Source organism: Cervus canadensis, chromosome 19, assembly GCF_019320065.1.
Source record: "Cervus canadensis isolate Bull #8, Minnesota chromosome 19, ASM1932006v1, whole genome shotgun sequence".
Taxonomy (NCBI): domain Eukaryota; kingdom Metazoa; phylum Chordata; class Mammalia; order Artiodactyla; family Cervidae; genus Cervus; species Cervus canadensis.
Window position 1 is genome coordinate 34,761,888 of NC_057404.1, and position 21,387 is coordinate 34,783,274.

General features: G+C 39.4%; 1 protein-coding gene across 12 annotated transcripts in view; it reads left to right on the top strand.

Annotated features, from left to right (window-relative positions):
- The window catches only part of BMPR1B (bone morphogenetic protein receptor type 1B), a 421,370-nt gene that overhangs the window by 392,237 nt on the left and 7,746 nt on the right, over positions 1 to 21,387 (top strand). For all 12 annotated transcript variants that reach the window (XM_043438650.1, XM_043438648.1, XM_043438643.1 and 9 more), the window contains 5 exons: positions 999 to 1,095; positions 2,425 to 2,563; positions 9,030 to 9,222; positions 10,236 to 10,533; positions 20,221 to 20,396. In XM_043438650.1, coding sequence (XP_043294585.1) covers positions 999 to 1,095; positions 2,425 to 2,563; positions 9,030 to 9,222; positions 10,236 to 10,533; positions 20,221 to 20,396 — 903 coding nt within the window. The remainder of the gene's footprint in view (positions 1 to 998; positions 1,096 to 2,424; positions 2,564 to 9,029; positions 9,223 to 10,235; positions 10,534 to 20,220; positions 20,397 to 21,387) is intronic.

Genomic DNA, 21,387 nt, shown 5'->3' on the forward strand with positions numbered 1-21,387 from the left:
ATACCTTTTAAAGTTAAGAAACAGTACTGATTCTCCCAAGGATGTGTTGTGCCCTTAATCAGAATGGTGCTCATTCTATTACTATGGAAGTACACCTGGCTTCCAGTCAGTTTTCTCAGGAAAAAAACGTATGTTCCAGAGACTACTGCATGTAAAATCACCTGGGATGGTTGTAAAAAAAAATAAAATACTTTAAATAAAAGTCTCTGGTGTTGAAGTCAGTAAATCAGCATTTGTATGAAAGTTCTCCCAGTCATTCTTATTTTTAGGAATTTTGAAAAATCATGCTATAAGTAGATCTTATTTGTGAGGAACTGGAGTTAAAACAGCATGCATACTATTTAAAAATTTGTTCTTTAAAAAGATCACACCATAATTCTTTGAGTAGACATATCCATTCTTTTAAAAACTGATGCCATTTATGAAAAAATTAGTTATGTATTTTTGAAGGTCATCTTTGTTTAAAGTATTGCACATCCATGTATTCTATTTATTTGCTAATATTTGAGGAATTGTGTTCCTTTGTATCCATCATAGGGTTGCTTTGCTTTTTATGTACAATGAATATAGATTCATTTTTTATCCAAATTTATGATGGAGAGTGCCCCAGAAACCACATGAGAAAAGCCTGGAAACCCATCAACTGGATCTGAAATAAAGGCGAACTACCTGCTTATATTTTAAGGGTATTGGTCCATTTACATTTATTTGTATTCTGTGCTTTTATCCTGTGTCAAACCTATTCCTTCCAAACAGGAAGAAATGCATACTCTTGAAGTGAGTGCCTAGATGAACAGTGATTCATGTTACTCAAGCTTATTTACTCAAATTTTGAGAGTATATATTAATTTCTTATCAATAAGCAGATTAAAGGAACCTCACATCTCTCACATCTTACACATGGAGGTTAGGAAGCACTTTGAGGAAAGACTTGCTTCCTAATTTTTACGTAAAAATAATCTTGTATTATGCCTCTCTTTGCTTCTGTTTAATTTCAGATTTCGTTGACGGACCTATACACCACAAAGCTTTACTTATATCTGTGACTGTGTGTAGTTTGCTCTTGGTCCTCGTCATTTTATTCTGTTACTTCAGGTAAGTTTCCAACATGTGGATGTAGAATTTTGAGTTTATAAAATCATCCTCATACTGTTCTACCAGTTGATGTTTTTCATCACAGCTTTCCTGGACCTGATTAGATATTAGATGTCACTGACAATATCAGTTACTATTGATAATCATTTGTCCTAATGAAGTTATTAATAGATAGCTATCTTGTTTCTGCTTCAAATATCAAAACTACCCTGAAAAATTTCATTTCTAGGAAAATTATGGTGGCTAGGAAATTCAGCAACTAGTTGCTACTAACCTTTGATTCAAAGCGAGAAATGACCATGTTGACCTAGAATCACTTTAGTAATTCCTTATTTTGTAAGCTAACAGTATTCCCTTAGTATTGAATGATTATAAAAGATAACTTATAGATTAATTATTAAGATAGACTATGTTCAGTTAGTAGTTTTGATCCATGGGTCAGGAAGATCCCCTGGAGAAGGAAATGGCAACCCATAACCAATATTCTTGCCTGGAGAATCCCATGGACAGAGGAGACTGGCGGGTTACAGTCCGTGAGGTTGCAAAGAGTCAGACATGACTTATCAAGTAAACAACAACATTACAAATTATTTTCAATCACCTAAGAACTCATTTTCTAGTTTGTGAAATATCAGGGACCTTTAAGTTCTTATCATTGCCCTTTTGTAATACTTATTTAGGTTACTATTCTACAAATAAGAGTTGACTCAAATATCATCAATTCTAACTGAAGACATTATTGACAAAAGCTTTTAAAGTTTCAGTTTATCTATACTATTGCTTTATACATTGCCTTTTATGAGAAAGTTACAGTGTCTTTTGTAAACAAAAAAATCTGCATCTTTAGCTAATTAGAGACCTTATAAGAAAAGGCTTTAGGGCACAGATATTGGAACTATCCTGGAGAAGGAAATGGCAACCCACTCCAGTATGCTTGCCTGGGGAATCCCTTGAACAGGAGAGCTTGGTGGCCTATAGTCCATGGAGTGGCAAAGAGTCAGACACGACTGAGCAACTACTACTACTACTATTGGAACTATATAGAAATGGTAATGGAATATAGGCCACTTGGATATATGCAATCAAAAGAAACAGAGAAGGAAAATTAAAGATGGTTGTGACTGAGTGAAAATATGAAGTTTAGTTTAAAAAATAGGTTGGAAGACTAATTATGACTTTGTGTTTTGGAAATCATAACTAAGGATAATATATACTGAGCATCTAATCTTGTATTTATGTGCAAAGATGAAACCTGCCGTGGTTCTGCATGTTCTATCCCTGTCATTGCGATCCAGTGTCTTAACGTTTTCTTCCTTTGTGCATCTTCAGGTATAAAAGACAAGAAGCCAGACCTCGGTACAGCATTGGGTTAGAACAGGATGAAACTTACATTCCTCCTGGAGAATCCCTGAGAGACTTAATTGAGCAGTCGCAGAGCTCGGGGAGCGGATCAGGCCTCCCTCTGCTGGTATGAGAGGAGCATACCTTGAACGTAAAGGATATGTCAGTAACCGCGGGGTGTCATTTTACTGAAACAGATAGGGCCGTGGACAGAGGAAAGCGCTCTGCAGTCAGACATCAGATCTCAGATGCAGGGTTTCCAGATAACATTTTGACATATTGGGGGTGAGGTCATTGTTCTTTAATGTAAGTGTATGGTTACAATCCAGACCTCTGCGTTCTGATAAAGAGCAGATTAGAAAACATTCGACATGGGACCATCTTCCCTCTGTTTTCAGGAAGGATAACGTTACAGCGCTTTGGCCTGGCTTTTGAAGGCAAAAGTATTACAACCAACTGGGATCTGAGTACTTCTAAAAGTGATGAAGGCTGCCGCTCAGCTGGAGGGTTTATGTTTCAGGGTGAAGCCCTGGCTTTTCCATTCAGAAGAGTTTTAATTTTCTGATGGTCAGCACTGCCAACTTGGAAGAAAATATATAGTGAATCCAAGGCACTTGCTTTAATGAGAAAAGCATTTGGTTACTTTATGGACCATGTGAAAAGATTGTTGGGACTTGAAATGGAAATAACAGCGAGAAATATTTTCCTTTATAAACTTTATAAATTCTGAGATTGATTTTCCTAATCTTTATTGTCTGGTTCTGACTTTGGATGTCTTGTTTACTTGATTCTTTTGGTGACCTTTTATTTAGTACTAAAACTAACTTAAAAATCTCAAGCCAAGAATTTATTTTATAACTCTTTTCCTTAGCATACAAAAAGCTGTATACATTTAACATATATAACTTGAAGAGTTTGGAAATAAGTAGGTGTCTCAGTCGGTAAAGAATCCGCCTGCAATTCAGGGGACCTGGTTTTGATCCCTGGGTTGGGAAGCTACCTCGGAGAAGAAAATGACAACCCACTCGAGTGCCTGGGAAATCTCATGGACAGAGCAGCCTGGCAGGCTACAGTTCATGGGGTCACAAAGAGTTGGACACCACTTAGTGACTAAACCACCATACACCCCTGAAGCCATCATCACAGTCTAGGCCATAAACATATCCATCACCTCCAAAAGTTGCCTCCTGCCCCATTCATTATTATCATTTTATGATAAGAGCCCAGTGTAAGATCTAACCTCTTTGCAAATTTTTTAAGATTATGATACACATGTATTAAATAGAGGTGTTAGCTAATGCTACTGTGATAATCATTTCTCATTATTTAAATATATCAAATCAACAGGCTGTATACCTTAAACTTACAAAATGTTATATGCTAAGTGTATCTAAGTAAAAATAAAGTGAGTGTCAACTTTTTGCTTCAAATTAGGGAAAAAAGAATGCAATATTCCGTTATTAATTGTAGGCACTGTGTTGTGTGGTACATCTCTGGGACTTATTCATCTTGCATAACTGAAACTCTCTGTTCAGGTCAGCCACTCAGTCGTGTCCGATTCTTTGTGACCCCATGGACTATAGCACACCAGGCCTCCCTGTCCTTCACCAACTCCCATAGTTTACTCAAACTCATGTCCATTGAGTTGGTGATGCCATCCAGCCACCTCATCCTCTGTCGTCCCCTTCTCCTCCCGCCTTCAATCTTTTCCAGCATCAGGGTCTTTTCCAAGGAGTCAGTTCTTCACATCAGGTGGCCAAACTCTACTCTTTAACTAATACCTCCCCTGGAGGTAATACACCAGACAGAAAACCACTTGTGAAGTAGTCATAAATTTTTTTTAATGTAAAGTTCTTATCAAATTGCTTGACTTTTCATTCTTAGAATTTAACTGATATATAGCAAATACCATTTTTACATTTAAAAATATTTTATCACACTTCTTTTTCAAGTACAGATATTAAAATTCCCTTTGATATTAATCAATCAGATACTTACACTCTCAGAATTGGAAACTACTGTCTTCCTCCTTCTAGCCCATCTTTCTCATTCCTGTGGAGTTCTGTCTCAAATCTTTGACCTTGCTGCTCTCTCACTTTTCTGCATAACACACTCTAATATCCAGTCATGGTTATGGGTCTTCTTTCTTAGCTTGATAAGCATAGTATCCCTCTCCTGCCACCTCTTCCCCACTGGATTCTTGAGCTCTTGAATCAGCCTTGACTAATTGTTTTGAAAATACAGCATGTTTTAAAAATCCATGTCTTTGCAAATATAATGTCTTTCTGGAGTGTTCCTCAGATTATGCCCCATGTTTTATCTCTGTGACAGATTAGTCTAGACTGAGCCAGTCTGTTTAACTTATGTCATAACAGAAGTTTGCATAATCAATGCAGCAACCAATATAGCTGTTTAAAATAACATTGAAATTGGTTTTAATGTACCTGTGTCTTTAGGTGGACTCTCATCTCTTTTGAGGTGGAAACTACATTTTGTCACTTAGCATTCTGGGGTGATTATAAAGAGGCTGCTCAGTTATTTGTTTTTTAAAAAAAGACAACTTGCAACTCCCAACTTTTGGTATCTGTGAAAATACTATCTTATGTCTATAATCTGGGTACCAAACAGTGTTTGGCTATTAACCATAATGACTAAGAGCAGCCAGGTTGCCAGAGGTCCAGCCCTGGCCAGATTCTGGCCTTTAAAGGGTGATCTCATTTAATCCTTGTAGCCACTGTGAGGTGGTGTAGAAATGTATCCTGTATCACACATCAGGGGCCCAAGCCCACTGGGGTCAACCAGCTGGTCCATGGAGAAGCCAGGAGTAAAACCCGGGTGATCTACCTCTAGAATCTGTGCTCCCAACGCTTGTGAACCAAATGTTAAGTAAAATTAAGACCTGCATTTGATAACAACAGGATGGGCGAAGGGAAAGCCTAGGTATTACAGACTTAAGACCCTGCTTTAAGATTTGTTTTTTAAGATAAACAATACAGAAGTGTTCAGTAGTCTCTCTTGGTATTATATGAGTGAATGTCTCACCTTAATTCCACTTTGTCTTTTATTTCATTAACAAAGAGGGCAAGTTCATGTCTTGTGTATAAATACATACTTGGGACTAATATTTACTAAGTGGCTTTGTATATAAATCCTCTAAGGGAGGAATATCATAGAATGGTTGTAAGAATTTTCCCTGCTCTCTTTCTCTCTCTATATATAGCATATGCTATATATATATATACATATATATATATACATATAAATATGCCTGGCATACTGAATACCTGTATACTATGCCTTCAATCAATAGTAACATTATTTATTTATACCCTATTTATCTGACCTTGTAAAGGAACAAAAGGTGAAGTAAACTAACTGAACACTAAACCTCTCAGCTGAGGAATCTTTTGTGAAAAATCTGTCCAGTATGCAACATTAACATGGTCTTACTAAGCAGATATGTTAAACAGTGTATGTGTGTGTAAAAGTGAGTATTTTGTTAATTCAGGGACATATAGAGAGCACAGAGCATTACTTACAACTCCATGGTTTCTAGGGTCCACATGGGCTTAATTTACTATTGGACACTATCAGATAACTGACCACTAGATAGAAAGACATTTCTAAAATAGTGATAACCCTTATAATCCTTACACAGTGAGTTGTCCCCCCTTTACATGAAATAATTCTTCTCTGTTTTGAGTCACAATTATAATGATTGTATTGAATTTGTATAATCTAACTTTCAAAACTGATATCTAAAGATGTCATACAGAAGGAAAGTTTGGGTACACAAAGACCTGAAACATTAACTAGATCAAATAAAAATGCAAATAAATGACATAGTTAAAACATTTTTCAAAATATATTTTTGGATTACAAAAAATATATTTTGTAGATGTTATAATAAATCTCAAAATAGAAGTATATTTTAAATTTCTGAATATAGTGAGACTTTTTATTTTGAGATAAGTTGCTTCTGTTCTTGTGAGCGTTGCCAATTTCATCTGTACTCTTATCAAATTCATTATATATGTGATCATTAGAAAAAAATTGGATTTAAAACTGTTTCTATTAGGAAATGTTCTGTGGATTTATATAAGCAATGCTTTGTAACAACAGTAAATTAATAATACTTCTTTAATCATTGTAGGAAGTCTCCTCTCAGGTCAGTAGTTTAACTACTTATGGATCTGGCTCTCAGCTGCGCAATGCTCTTGATGCTTCTGCTCCCTTATTGGGGAAGGGAAATGGACTGACTGTCTCCTACAGGGCCTTTTCGACTCCTAAAGGGAGGAAGGCTGGTCTACATGTACACTTGATGCCTCATTTCCTTCAGGCTGAGTGGCTTAACGGCATGTCAGCAATGCTTTTATTCTTTAATTCTTCTTTGAGAGGAAAAGAAAAAGACTTTATCTTGTCCCCAAAAGCTTTCAGTCTGATATTAGTGCTGTTAATGATTCTGGCAATGGATAGCATTACGTCTTGAATTGATGAAATTCATTCATTAGGCAAAAACAGAACCCATCCCAGTTGGTAGACATCCGTAGTAGTCAGAATGCTAGCCCCCACAATGTCCTCAGCCCTAGAATCTGTTATTTTACAAGGCAAGGGGGAATTAAAGTTGCTCATCAGCTGGGCTTCCCTGGTGGCTCAGATGCTAAAGTTGCTCATCAGCTGACCTTGAGATGAATTTATTCTAGAATATCTAGGTGAGCTCACTATAGATGTTGTTGTTCAGTCACTAAGTTGCATCCAACTCTTTGTGACCCCATGAACTACAGCACACCAGGCTTCCCTGTCCTCCCCTATCTCCCGGAGTTTGCTCTGGTAAATTACAGTAGCTCATATATACAGTTATCTCAGTATAGTTACATGACCTTTAAAAGTATAAATGCAGAAAGAAACACTTTGAATTTACTTGATGCAAAGCCTGTCTCTGGGAAGAGTACATCCCAACTTTCTAAGCAGATCTTAGGAGAGTTCTATGTTTGGTTCTTTATGTCTCCCAAATTATGTAAATAGTCACCAACACTTAGCCCCTTTAGTCATGGCATTTTTAAAAAGATGATCATGTGTAAAGAGACATCTAACCCCTATGCCACTTGAACCCTCTTGTTTTCCTTCTGCCTGTCTCTGCTGCACTCCGTAATTCTTCGGAGCTCTCTCATAGCTTTGCTTTCTCCCCAGCTCTAATGGGCTGTTCTCCCTTTCCATTTTACATTTTTGGTTGTGACAGCTCTTCCGCCTCAAAGCCTAATTTTCAATGATTTCATACTGCTTGCTTATGTTTCATTCTGTCTCCTATCCTTCACATTCTTCAAACATCTCATGCCGTGTGGCATTCTCTGTTTGAAGATTCCCGCATCTGTCATCTGAAGGGGTTAAATCTACTTGGATTCTTTCTCTTGCCTCATGTGCAGTGGCTGTTTCCTTTTGTTTTAAGGCATTTACCCTGTGAGATCCTCTCTCTCTCCTTTCCCTCCCTCTGTTTTCTTTCTTCCCTTCCTTCTCTCCCTCCCCTCCCCAAGGTGGGGATTTCCTTTATTCCCTTGTGCGTCCAATAAGCATTACAGTTTTTTGTTTCTTATATTTTATCCATGACCAAGGTGTAGGGTGGTAGGAGCTCCTTCAGAGGGTCTAGTATCCTACCAGTAGTGGAGTGAAGCATATTCTGCAATAATTTCCTCAAGAGAGGATTTGTATTTGTTTTTGCCAGGAGCCATGGTGGTGGTGTGTCACCAAACTAGGGCAAATTTGGTCCCATTCAGTGGTTCAGGCTTAGTGCTAAAGCCCAGGGTTCAATGTCTCTCATTTTAAAGGGTCAGCGTTCATTGTCTCGATCTCAAGGCTGGTGTTATTCTTTGCCCAGATAGCGGCCTGGCATTTGTATTTGCTGAATGCTTATCTAGCCTTGCGCTGTTCTTAACTCTTCCCTTCCTCTTTTCCTCCGTCTGCCTACACCTCCCTGCTTAGAGATTTCGTCTGCAAGTATTTCTGTGTGTGCCCAATAGTGCGTTACCTTTCTGTTTTGTTGTATGTTATCGAAGCATATAGTGGCATGATTCCCTTTAGAGTATCTAGTGTCCCACACTAGCAGTAGAAGTGAAAAGTATTCTTTTCTGCCAGTTACTGTGAACCCTTCAAGTGTTTTTCTCTGTGAAAATAATAATCGGTTAAATGAAATAATAATTTGGAAGCAATACTTCAAGCACGCAAAAACAAGTCTCAAATATACATTTAAAAGAGGACAACATGAATTAATAAATAAAATTAATAAGTGAATAAAAATAACTTATCTCACCAGGCTTCTCTGTCCATGGGATTCTCCAGGCAAGAATACTGGAGTGGATTGCCATTTCCTTCTCCAGGGGATCTTTCCGACCCAGGGATCGAACCCAAGTCTCTTGTGTCTGCTGCACTAGCAGGCAGATTCTTTACCACTAGTGCCACCTGCGAAGCCCATATAAAGAAAAACTACTGGCTAAATATATTTCACATGCAATTGTTTTCTTCTCTGAAGGAAAAAAGAAAACATTAAACAAATCTGCAGTGCTGTGAATACACTAACAGTGTGTTGGGGGATTTCACAGGTCCAGAGGACGATAGCAAAGCAAATTCAGATGGTGAAACAGATTGGAAAAGGTCGCTATGGGGAAGTTTGGATGGGAAAGTGGCGTGGCGAAAAGGTAGCTGTGAAAGTGTTCTTCACGACAGAGGAGGCCAGCTGGTTCCGAGAGACAGAAATATATCAGACGGTGTTGATGAGGCATGAAAACATCTTGGGTGAGTATAAGCCTGTATGAGCGATGTTCAGGGTTTCCTAGCTTTCCTCTCTTTTTCTGTTAACATCTGCATATTAACTCATCTGTCTAGACCTGCTGTGAAATATACAGACATTTTCTTTTTGGCGTAAGTCCAAGAATGTCATTCGCTTCTAATGGGAGACCTCACAGGAGGCATGACTAAGGCACTTCTATGACTGGATGGTGGGCTGGAAATGAAACATGTTCACATAATTTTTTTTTCTTCAGGGACAGGAAATGCAAATGCAATACCAAAATTTCTCAGATTTCTTAGGGATTTGAAGGAGCACATTTTTGTCTAAGTACTGTGAAGTTATGGGAATTTTATCTGCAGGGTTTATTTATATCCAGAGTTTATATTGAAAATTGATTTCCTTTTTATTTTCTCAAGTTAGAAATGATCTAGCTGGATTATTCAAGTAGAAGGAGTGTCAGCTAATCATGGAGTGTGTGCCTGTTTTGTAAACAGTGTCTTATGTGTAATTATAATACTATGAATTATCTACTGTTAACTTAGAAATAATTTAAATATCAGCTACTGATTGGAAAGGTATCCTGTCTTCAGATACAAACTCTTAGTCTTTCTCCACCCCTGCTGTTTTGGTTATCTCTGATGGGCTTCCCAGGTGGCTCAGTGGTAAAGAATCTTCCTGCCAAGCAGGAGACATGGGTTCAATCCCTGAGTCGGGAAGATTCTGTGGAGAAGGAAATGGCAACCCACTCCAGTATTCTTGCCTGGGAAATCCCATGGACAGAGGAGCCTGGTGGGCTACCATCCATGGGGTCACAAAGAGTCAGACACGACTTAGCAGCTAAACTACAACAGTGATGGGTATTAATAATTTAATGTTATCATAAGCACAATCAGAAAACTCAATGAAATGCCAAATAAAAGACACCTATGACAGAGGACAATAGTTGAAAAAATGAATTATCCTGGTAGTATTTAGAAAACACGTAGCTTTCAACCCTTTTTGTCTTCTTTCCTTTTAGGCTTCATTGCTGCAGATATCAAAGGGACGGGGTCCTGGACACAATTATACCTAATCACAGATTATCATGAGAACGGTTCCCTCTATGATTACCTGAAGTCCACCACCCTAGATACTAAGTCGATGTTGAAGCTAGCCTATTCCTCAGTCAGTGGCCTATGTCACTTACATACTGAAATCTTTAGTACTCAAGGCAAACCAGCAATTGCCCATCGAGATCTGAAAAGTAAGAACATCCTGGTGAAGAAAAATGGAACTTGCTGTATAGCTGACCTGGGCTTGGCTGTTAAGTTTATTAGGTTAGTATCAAGGTGAACAAATATACTTTTTATGGTTCTTTCTATCACTTTTTATAGATGATGCATTTTGTCGCTCAGGGCTTCTAGGATATTTAGTGGAGGAGGAATTTTGCTTTTTCTGGAGGGGAAAAAGAAGAAATGTCTTTGCAACAAATAAACAGTGTTTGGGTCAGTTCTATTGTTTCTAAGCTTATCAGTGACCTGACTTCAAGACACTGTTCGTATAGGTTTGAGCTGTCATGAAGCTGTTAAGAAAAGAAGTTGCTATTGCCTGGGATTGTGTGCTCAGAATTCTGCATAACATTTGTAGATAGGAAGAGGTTTCAGGAAAGAGCTACGATTATGTAGTGATAAAGGCATTTTTTATGTGTTGTAAGAAAGATAACTTGCCTGCAAAGTATTCCATGAGAAATGTTAGGAATGAAGAAGCAACACAGTGCCAGTACTCACCACTGTAGCTTCTGCAGGACGGGCAAGAGGAATGCTCCAGAGCTGGGATTCTGTTTTGCTTACTTTTGTTGTATTCATAGCAGCTCCTTTATCTTGTAGGATTTAATTAGAAAAATGATTCTTCTGCTTTGAAAACAAAACGAAATGAGTTTGCAAACTAGAAGAAAAGAGGGATCATCTTATACCTACTTTTAAAAAAATTCAATTTAAGCTCAGCTTTTATTAAATTATTGGACCTTCTTATGGGGTTTTTTTTTTTTCCAAAGAGACTGTAGAATATGGAGAAGGACACAAAGGAAAAGCCAAGGCAAAGAATATAACTGATGAGAAAGGACTAAGGGATTGGTATTTTCACCCAGAAGTAAAGATGGAGAAGTGATAAAATGATAAATCCTAAATATATAAAGGTCTTCACCAGTTAGAGGGTAGCAAATTGAAGTTCTTGGTCTTTAAAAACAAAGCAGGAGGAAATGCTTCGGACTGTAGATTCAAGTTAGAAATATGAACTGCCAGCTAATAAAGATGATTTGAGTCTTCTCTCTCTTCTGAATTCTTTTTTCTGACCTACACCCTTTTTTAAGTCTCCTCTACCACAGGGAATTTCCCATGATGCTTCCCAAATTGCCAGCTTTTCTCCTTCCACCCCTGTGAAATTTCTCAAGAGTTCTAAAGAGTAATTTGCTTTCACAATCCAGTAATTCATGATATTTTGCAATTTGGCTTCTGCTCCGTCTCTTCTGAAGCTCCTTTACTGAAGGACAACACGGATTTTGTCACCAGAAGCCTTTTTTCCTGTCGGCCCACCTCCCCTGTGCCCACACCTCTCTTCCTCCTGTGTTCCTAATGTGTTTATTCCAGGTTCTCCTCCTTTCTCTCTATGGGTTCTGCTCTCTTTTTCTTAAATCTTTTTCCACTTCTCAGTTTCATGGTGCACGTGCTCTCTCTAGGTTCCCAGTTTTGGTGAATCCATTCTAAAATGTGAGGCACGCTTCCTTTGTTCCCTGAGTTTGTGATTGCCCAGTTGAATGAATTCTGTCTCCGTGATATTCCCACTGGAACTGGGCCAACTGGGGGCCTCCTACCATCTTTCTAGATTCTGGAGTAAAGCATTTTGTAGTTATTTCCTCTTTCCAATTTGTGTTTTACATACTGCTGCCAGACTTACTTTCTTGAAGCGTAATTTTGGGCATCATCATAATTTCATCATTTGCTCTGGATTTGGGTTAAAATGTAATTTCTCTCAAACCTCTGAGTGTTTTTAATATGCTTTTATCTTTACCTGAATACCCAATATCCTCTCCTTTATTTTAGTATCTACTACTTTGTAATTTTACCCTTTAGAACCCCTATTATTATTCCCTTACAAGCCTGACTTTCAGTGAGTTTCTGTTGTATGGTCATCAGTGATTGCTTTTCTGTCATTGTCACTGGAGACGAAGTTCCATGAGGGTAGATACCACGTTTTTCTTAAATTTACATCTCTAGTCTTTCCTTGGTGCTCATTATATAGGGGTTGCTTCAAAATTTTGTATAAAGCTTAAATGAATGATTCCATGTGGACTATGGGATGAAGGGAAAAAGCATTTTTTTTCCTCTTAGCTCCGGAGATTTTGCACATGCTGGATTAAATTCACCTTTCTATTTTTATGTCCAATTTATATGGACATAAAACTCTCCAATTTGTATGCTTTATTTTGCAAGACTGAACTTATTTGTGTTTTTTCCACATATACTCCATGTTTCCTACTGCTTTGCTTTTGACTAGACAACATATAGCTTGGAATGCCCTTGCGTCTCCATGTTACTTAATCCAGTCTTAGAGTTACCTCTAAGTCACTTTACTCATCCCCTAGGTAGAAAGGATGACATCATCTATTCTACTCCTGTGATAATTTTCTGACCCTTGTCTGCCTGACCCTGTAATTATTTTAGTGCATGCCTCATCTTACCCTCCTCTTCATTGGGCATCTTGACAGTCCGTGTCATTACGTAATGTGTTTCTCATTTGACATGACATAGTGAGTTACCCATTAGAGATATTATTTTGAATCAGTACATGTTGGCAGTATCAAAGTAATTAAGAACTCATCTTCTTAATAGACCTTAAAAAAAACCAAGAAAATGAGTATCTATTATATTTCTGAAACTTAGTTCTCCTTAATGCTAATGGGAATGAACTAAATGAACTCTCAAGTTTCATGCAAACCCAGATATAAGAAGTGGAAGGAAATACATTAAGGGATAATTCAGAGATTTATTTGGCGTATATTGGCTGTTTAATGGAGAGAGGAAGGATCTGAGAATACTGGCTCAGATGAACAACTGCCATAGCTATTGGATGCAAAGACCTCATGTGGCTAATTAGCACCTATAGGATCATTTGACATTGTGGGCCTCAGTTTCCTTTATATTAAATGGATGTTGAATTTGATCATTGGAAATCCTTTTCGTGTTTTTATTTCATATGTTTCAGAGGAACTTTGGTCTCTCGCTTTTAAACCTTGCTGTACACAGTCCTTCGGTTTTCACTCTTCCTGACTCTCCTGTTGCGGGGGAGTGTGAGGCATACGCGCACAGATATTTACAGCATTGTACTACAAGTGGGGTCAAAGCTAACCCAGTGTTGAGTTCTCAAACCTCATACGTGAACTTCCTGTGAGAACTTAATCTTTACTGTGGTCTCTGTGTGCCAAGTATTCTCTCAGGCTTTTAAATCATTTTGGGGAGGTTTCCAGTGACGTTTGGAGAAGGCAATGGCAACCCACTCCAGTATTCTTGCCTGGAGAACCCCAGGGACGGGGGAGCCTGGTGGGCTGCTGTCCGTGGGGCCGCACGGAGTCGGACACGACTGACGCGACTTAGCAGCCGCCGCTGGTGACGCTCACAGAGGGTGGGCAGTGCGTCAGAGGTTTCCTGCTCGTGTAACTTCTTCGTGCTGTATTGTCTTCCCGTGCACACTCTTGAAAATGATGTCAGTGCTGATGCCTCTCATGCCGAAGGGAGATGGAATCCGGGTGACGCCACAAGAGACACTCCCATTAACCTGAATCTCGGGATAGGAAAACAATGACACGTGGAATCTCATGAAGGAACTTACAGAGCTTTTCACCCTGCCCTCTGGAGGATCACACAGCCCCTCTGGTACTTCACGGACAGAATGATATGTTTTCTTAGCGGGAGAGTAAGTCCTGCCTGGCTTACGGCCTTTCAGGTATTAAATTTTATATAGAACACCTACAGTGAAGACTGGGCTGTAACACACATCTCCAGATTGATGCCTGTCGAAATGTCCAAGTGCAGAGGAGATGGAGAGTCTGGCCCAGAAGGTTCTCAATGTTCTCTGTCTCTCAATGACATGTACACACCACTGCTTCTGGTGTGTATACTTAGTGGTTTTTGACAAAAGGGACATGGTTTCAGCCAGAGCCACAGACCAAGCATGGGTGGCAGCACGCCCAGTCAGGGTTTCTGCAGCCTCACCACCTTCTGTGGAAGTTTCCATGTCAAGGTTCTCTTTCTAAGAAACCCTGAGATGTCTCAGGGTTTACTCATAGGAGCAGTGAATTCTGTTGGAAGGTGCTGCAGAAAACCCTCCTCGCTGGTTAACATCTGCCTGGGCAGAGCTCAGCTCAACAAGTCAGTTCCATAGCTGTTTGCAAGATACAATAGGAGAGACGAAGGATGTGCATAGCCCCTTCTGAAGGCTCATGAGAATATTTCATGCTTTGGAAGGTCATTTTTGTCTTTCTAACAAGTGATCAGTATTCTCTGGTGTGGTTCATGTGTGGTTTCTTTTTTTTTTAATTAATTAATTTTTTTTTCATTTATTTTTATTAGTTGGAGGCTAATTACTTTATAATATTGTAGTAGTTTTTGCCATACATTGACATGAATCAGCCATGGATTTACATGTGTTCCCCATCCTGAACCCCCCTCCCAATGTGTGGTTAATTTCTTGCAAGAAATGTGTGGTAACATTTTTTGAAAGAATCCTGCTATGGATTCATAATTAGAAGCTTAATTAATATGAAAAAAATTAATATAAGGTTAAGATGAATATTATACTTTTAAATACCCGCCTTATTCCCTGCCACTAAAATAAAATTCTTCTTTCTGCCCTTCTTCCAGTGCATGAGAGCCAAGAGTTTAAGGCACCCCCTGCTCCACTGAGTTGAAAGCGTGCTCAGGTTCATTCTCTGGCCTCTCAGGATCCTGGAAGGAGGCTCCACTTCCAGCCTTTCTGCACCCACAGGGGCTCTCTGATTCCTTTCCTCAGTTCTACCAACCCCTGCAGTCTACACGCCACTCTAGACACCAGTGTTGGGCCAGGAGAGGGACACTGCAGGCGGCCGCCTGGGTACAGGCAGTAAGAGGCTGCCCTGTTTGTAGACCATAAAACCCATTAAGATGAGCTCCATGTGTGGAAGTTCATCTAGAGTGAATGCACACCACATTTTGATGGAGCATTTTTAGTTCTGCTTGCTAGAAATGTGTCTTTTCTATAATTTTCTCCAGTTTTTATTTAGGCTGTTCTGAGTCTTAGTTGTGGCATGCAGGATCTTTAGTTGTGGCATGCAGACTTTTAGTTGCACGATCTAGTTCCCTGACAAGGGATCGAACCCAGGCCCCCTGCATTAGGAGTGGGGAGTCTTAGCCACTGGATCACCGGGGAGGTCCCTGACCAGTGTATTTAGAGGACTTTTGGTCTTCACAGCCTTATGTCTCTAACCTTAATCCTTGTCATGTATGTTTTTCTCGTTCCTGATCCTTCTGAGTTCTTATTTATATTAATATTTTAAGCCTACAGGAAATATTAAAAATAATGAGGCGCTTGTGATTATTTAACAAAATCAATTAACAATAACAAATGTTAACAATTTGCTTTAGTTTTCTTTTTTTTTTTAAAGAAATGCACTGTTAAAGAGAGTCCTTTTGCATTCTCCTCCCTATCTTATCCCCCTTTTTCCTTCCAGAAGTAGCCAGTATCCTAGAGTTGGTATTTATATTTACTATGTGTGATTTTATAATTTTCACACACGTGTGTGTCTGTGGCCATCTCAGCACACAGAATTATTTTGTGGATTTGAAGTTCCTTTCTCCGACCCCACCCCCTTGTGCTGCATCCATCTTCTGTTGCCAACCACGGCTCTCGGCCCTCTCATCCTCCACGGAAAAGGAGAGCAGAGACGGTGAGGCAGCCTGCCCTCGGCTGCTGCTTCTCTGCCCTGGGCCCTTTCCTTCAGGTACTCACACCTGTCCTTAAAGATCCACATCTTGTCCTGACGCTGGGCCTGGGAAGAACCCCTCTGACTGTACTTCCTGTCCCTTCTGCTGCCTTTGCTCTTGCTGCCCCAGTGCGAAATCACTTTAATTTCTCTTTGTGACCTTGAAGAGGAATACAGGTTCCATTTTTCTCTCCCCTTACTTGGAGACAGCTAAGATGATGTGACTGAATACCTGGGAGAGAAATGCAGTTTAATTACTTTCAAGTAGGAAAACCCTCCTGAGGGAAAAGGGACAGAGCTGGGTGTCTTGGAGAAACTGATGCTTTATAATGTTGGATGGAAATTACTTCTAATTAGTATGTCTGTTCTTTAACATATAATACTGAAGGCTTTTGCCATTGGGTTGATAGTCCTGTACAAAATTAATTTGCTGAACAAAATGCAATTTATCTTCCTACATGTCTGCAATGTTTCGTTTTATGGACTATGTATAATAGAGATTTTTAAGTTTTTCTTTAAATCATACATAGCAAAGTTTACTATTAAAAAACCTTTTCCTTCTTTCATTTAAAGTGTATTCCCTACTGCTCTGTGCAAGACACATGGTGAATGGAGACAGAGTGGGGACCTGCTCTTTAGGGACAAACCCGATGATTATGATGTCACTCAAGGCTCAAAGGAGTTTACAGTCTTTAGTTGCAAGATGAATATTCATTGAGATGCCACAAAGGAGAATATTTATTCAGATTCTTCTAGGGGAAGATGTTTATTCAGCTCTTCCAGGGGAGATAGTTATTCCAGCACTGGTCGGGAAGCACTTGGGATGGAGAGCGCAAGGTGGCGGAGGGACAGTAGTGGCTGGTGTACTGTGTAAATAAGGAGCTGGTTTTGGAGCATTTGATGGACAAGCAAAGTCCTCAACTGAGTGTTTTTTCCATGTCTGAGGGAATGAGAATCTAGAGACTCTCTCTAGTCTGGCCATCACAAATCCTAAATCTGTTATCCTCCAGTACCAATTACCTTTCAGTCTTCCCATAGATGTCTCCATGTCACGCATTCTGTTACCCCTTCTTGACCTCCCAAATCCACCTAAAACATTAAGGACTAAGTGTAAGAATGGAAAAGAATTGTCCAAAATTGTTACCAACTGAGGTCACAGTATACCTTTGGCCTAAATGTACTCCTGTGGGGCCCATGTTCTTGGGAATGTTCTTGGTTTTCTTTCCCAGAACGTGTTCTGGAAGATTATGTAAGCCATTCACCATCTTCTTTTCATCTGCAACCCCCCACGCTCATTTCTCTACATAGAACCCAGAATCCTCTATCCAACCCCAGCACTGTTTTCCTCTAATGATTCAAAGTTATAAACTATAGCACACACAGGTAACACATTAATGAAAAGCCTGCTCTGTGTTCACGTGAGAGGTGTCAGTGGGTAGAAGAGGAGGAGAGAAATTACTTTATAATCGAAGGGGGAGCCTTTGTGGCATCTTTTACATATGTTATTTTCCCACATTATCATTCGGCTCTTCTCTCTGGTGTCCCTTCCTTACTATGTACTATTTAGGTATACAGGTGACATTTTTCTATTGTGTCCTGCTGATAAATGCTGTGATTCACATTTTATACTCTTTCAAGTCTTAGAAAAAAGCCTAGAGCACTGAGACCTACATTTGCTGATGGAAAGGAGTATGAACTCTTTTTTTTTTTTTCATTTAAAAAAGTTTCCTTTAACTCTTATTTTAGGAAAATGGGCTCCTTCAGAGTTGTTGCTTCTAAAAGATCTCTAGGGGCCTAATGAATATCCTGGCTACACGTCTGGTGAAATTGCTTTAGCTGAAGAATTTTAGATGGAAGTGAATTTTAAATGGTTGTCAGAATGAAGCTTTATAAGTTTTAGTAAATGTTAACAGTTTTGAGATCTGCAGAGGGACAATTGCCACCCTTTAGATTGTCCCAATGACACTATATATTTTATGTTTTTGAAGGTAGAGACTGAGGCAGTGAGATCCGACCTCGAGTTGTTGTTTTTTTTTTTCTTCCCCAAAAGCCATTTTGTTGTCGTTCAGTTGCTCAGTCCTGTCCAGCTCTTAGTGGCCTCATGGACTGAAGCAACCTAGGATCCCCTTCACCATCTCCCAGAGTTTGCTCAGGCTCATGTCCATTGAGTCGGTGATGCCATCCAACGATCTCATCCTCTGCCGCCACCTTCTCCTTTTGCCTTTAATCTGTCCCAGCTTCAGGGTCTTTTCCATTAAGTCCACCCTTTGCATCAGGTGGCCAGAGTATTGGAGCTTCAGCATCAGTCCTTCCAGTGAATATTCAGGGTTGATTTCCTTTAGGCTTGACTGGTTTGATCTCCTTGCAGTCCAAGGGACTCTCAAGAGTCTTTTTCCATACCACAATTTGAAAGCATCAGTTTTTTTTGGTGCTTAGCCTTCTTTATGGCCCACCACACACATCTATCCATGACTACTGGAAAAATCATAGCTTTGACTTTACAGAACTTTGTTGGCAAGATGATGTCTCTGCTTTGTCATATGCTGTCTAGGTTTGTCATAGTTTTTCTTCCAAGGAGCAAGCATCTTTTAATTTCATGGCTGCAGCCACCCTCTGCAGTGATTTTGGAGCCCATGAAAATAAAATCTGTCACTGCTTCTGTTTTTCCCCTTCTGTTTGCCATGAAATGATGGGACTGGATTCTATGATCTTAGTTTTTTGAATGTTGAGTTTCAAGCCAGCTTTTTCACTCTCCTCTCTCACCCTCACCAAGAGGCTCTTTGGTTCCTCTTCACTTTCTGCGATTGGAATGGTATCATCTGCATATCTCAGGTTCCTGATATTTCTCCCAGCAATCTTGATTCCAGCTTGTGCTTTGCTAAATTTGCTGTTGTCTGTGATGCAGTGTGATGAACGTGGTGTTTGATATATGCAGATGTTTTCTGCATTGAGGAAAAAGAACAAACATATCAGTGTTTGAGAGTGAGTGGAGTCTGATGAAAAGAAAAAGAAAAACTCTTGGGAATCAAGAGAAAGGAAGGTTTATCACAGATTTTCTAGAGACTTCAGTTTAATCATGAGTTTTGTTGTTGTTGTTGTTAATCTTTTCTGTTTTGCAGTTGATTCATCCATCAAAATAGGGGTTCATTGCTCCTTATTTCCACTAGTTTCTTTTGAGCTGTGGGACTTGTTGAACTTGTGATGTGTGCTTAGCATTGTGCTGGCAGTAATGTTACATGTCTCCTCTCATTAATTGTCAGCTTCTCAAGCAATCATAGTTTGGCAGCTTTGCAAAGTGGGTTCACAGCTCTGGCTCCAGCTCACTGCACTGAGACCGTGGTTCCCACATGCCAGCCTGCAGAAGACTGTCCTTCCATCAGGAATTTTCTCCCTGTCTATGCAGAATAATAATTAATAGATCATGTTGTGAAATCGTCTGGAAGCTAAAGATAGTATATTCAGTTATTTTCCTTTTTGTTAAAAAAAAAACATGTTATTTGGTTTATGAAATAATACTAGTAGAAATCCTTTTTATAGATTTCTGCTTATCAAAGTAAAACCTTTGCAAATCTTCGTGACCCTCCTCCTGTCCCTTCTTACTTGTTTGTAGCTGCAAAAGCCTCCCAACACTTGGCTTAAGAAATACTGTCTCAAATAAACCAAATTCACATGTGCACCTGCCAGTTTTAAGGGCCAAGCTGTTAATATATGAAGGGAAGGATGATAATTTTGACATTGAGTACATATTTATTAATAGCAGTAATTTGGAGTTTACATTGATCTTGTGGTAGTGCTATCTTATACGTTGCAGCTTCATTCTGACTGTCACCTTCGTTGGGTTTTGACCTGTGAATATCGAACTTTTGGCAAGAAATATTTTTTAGGGAAATGTTATGCTTTGAAAGGATATCCTTTCTCACCTTTCACTAAAGCCCCGAGTTAGGAATCCCCTGACCTGTCATTCATTGGTCCTCTTCAAAGCTGATGGCGCTTTGCCTGACTTTCTCCTTAGTGACACGAATGAAGTTGACATACCACCCAACACTCGAGTTGGCACCAAGCGCTACATGCCTCCCGAAGTGCTGGATGAGAGCTTGAACAGAAATCACTTTCAGTCTTACATCATGGCCGACATGTACAGTTTTGGACTCATCCTTTGGGAGGTCGCTAGGAGATGTGTATCAGGAGGTAAGTGGCAGTGACATTGCTGGAGCTGCTGCAGTTCCTTTCTTTCTGGTCAGAAATCAGAGTCACTGTATTGTTTACTAAATCAGATTTGACTTGATTTTCCCCTTTATTTCTGCTGATGCGATCATAGTCCTCCCAGAACTGGTATTTAACATCTTAGAACTGAGTCTCTCTTAGGCACACTGTCAACTTCCTCTTGCCTTTTCAGAGCTCACCGCCTTCTACCGTGTATATTGTCTCCTTTGTCTCTTGAGCTTTTCCTCCAGCAGTTACTCCATCAAGTCAAACCCCCTTTCTACCCCTTCCAGCTTCTGGCCCCGGCCCTCACATCAGTGACCCCTTCCCTCTGGCTTCCTCTGTACAGATGAAGGGAGACACATCAGTGTGGGGGGACATCCATTGTTTAAGCCCCTAATCCTTGAATTTCTATGATATGTCCTCATAAACCAGTTTGAAAACATCAGTTTGTATCAAAAGGAAATTAAAGCATAAGAATGTCATTATTGTTCATGACAGCTTTTCTATCAACATGAGGATTCCTTAGTAAAACTAAGAAAGATTTTTTTAAATATTCAGAGGTAATATTTTTGTAGTGTTTTGTTTACTGCTGCATATGCTCTTAGGTAGATTTGAACATCTTTTAAGTGAGGAGCTGAGTTGCAGGCTCTTCAGTATCACGTGCCCTGTTTATGCCTCTATTTTTGATTGTGCTGGTTCAGAAAGCAACATTGCTGCCTTTCCTCATGATGGCAGGTTCCTCACTTTCACAAAAATTTGAGCTTATCCAGGGATCTGATAGTGCAGCAGGCACTTAACTAGTAGAGGAAATTTTTTCTTGGACCTGCCATTTATTTATGAACCTTCGTTACTAAATTTTTCTTTGCTTCTGTTTTCTTATTGTCCTAAGGACTTGAATGATTGTATCTACCTCAGATGGTGGTTGTGAGGTTTCAATGATTGTAAAAAAAAAAACCAAAAGAAAATAAAAAGA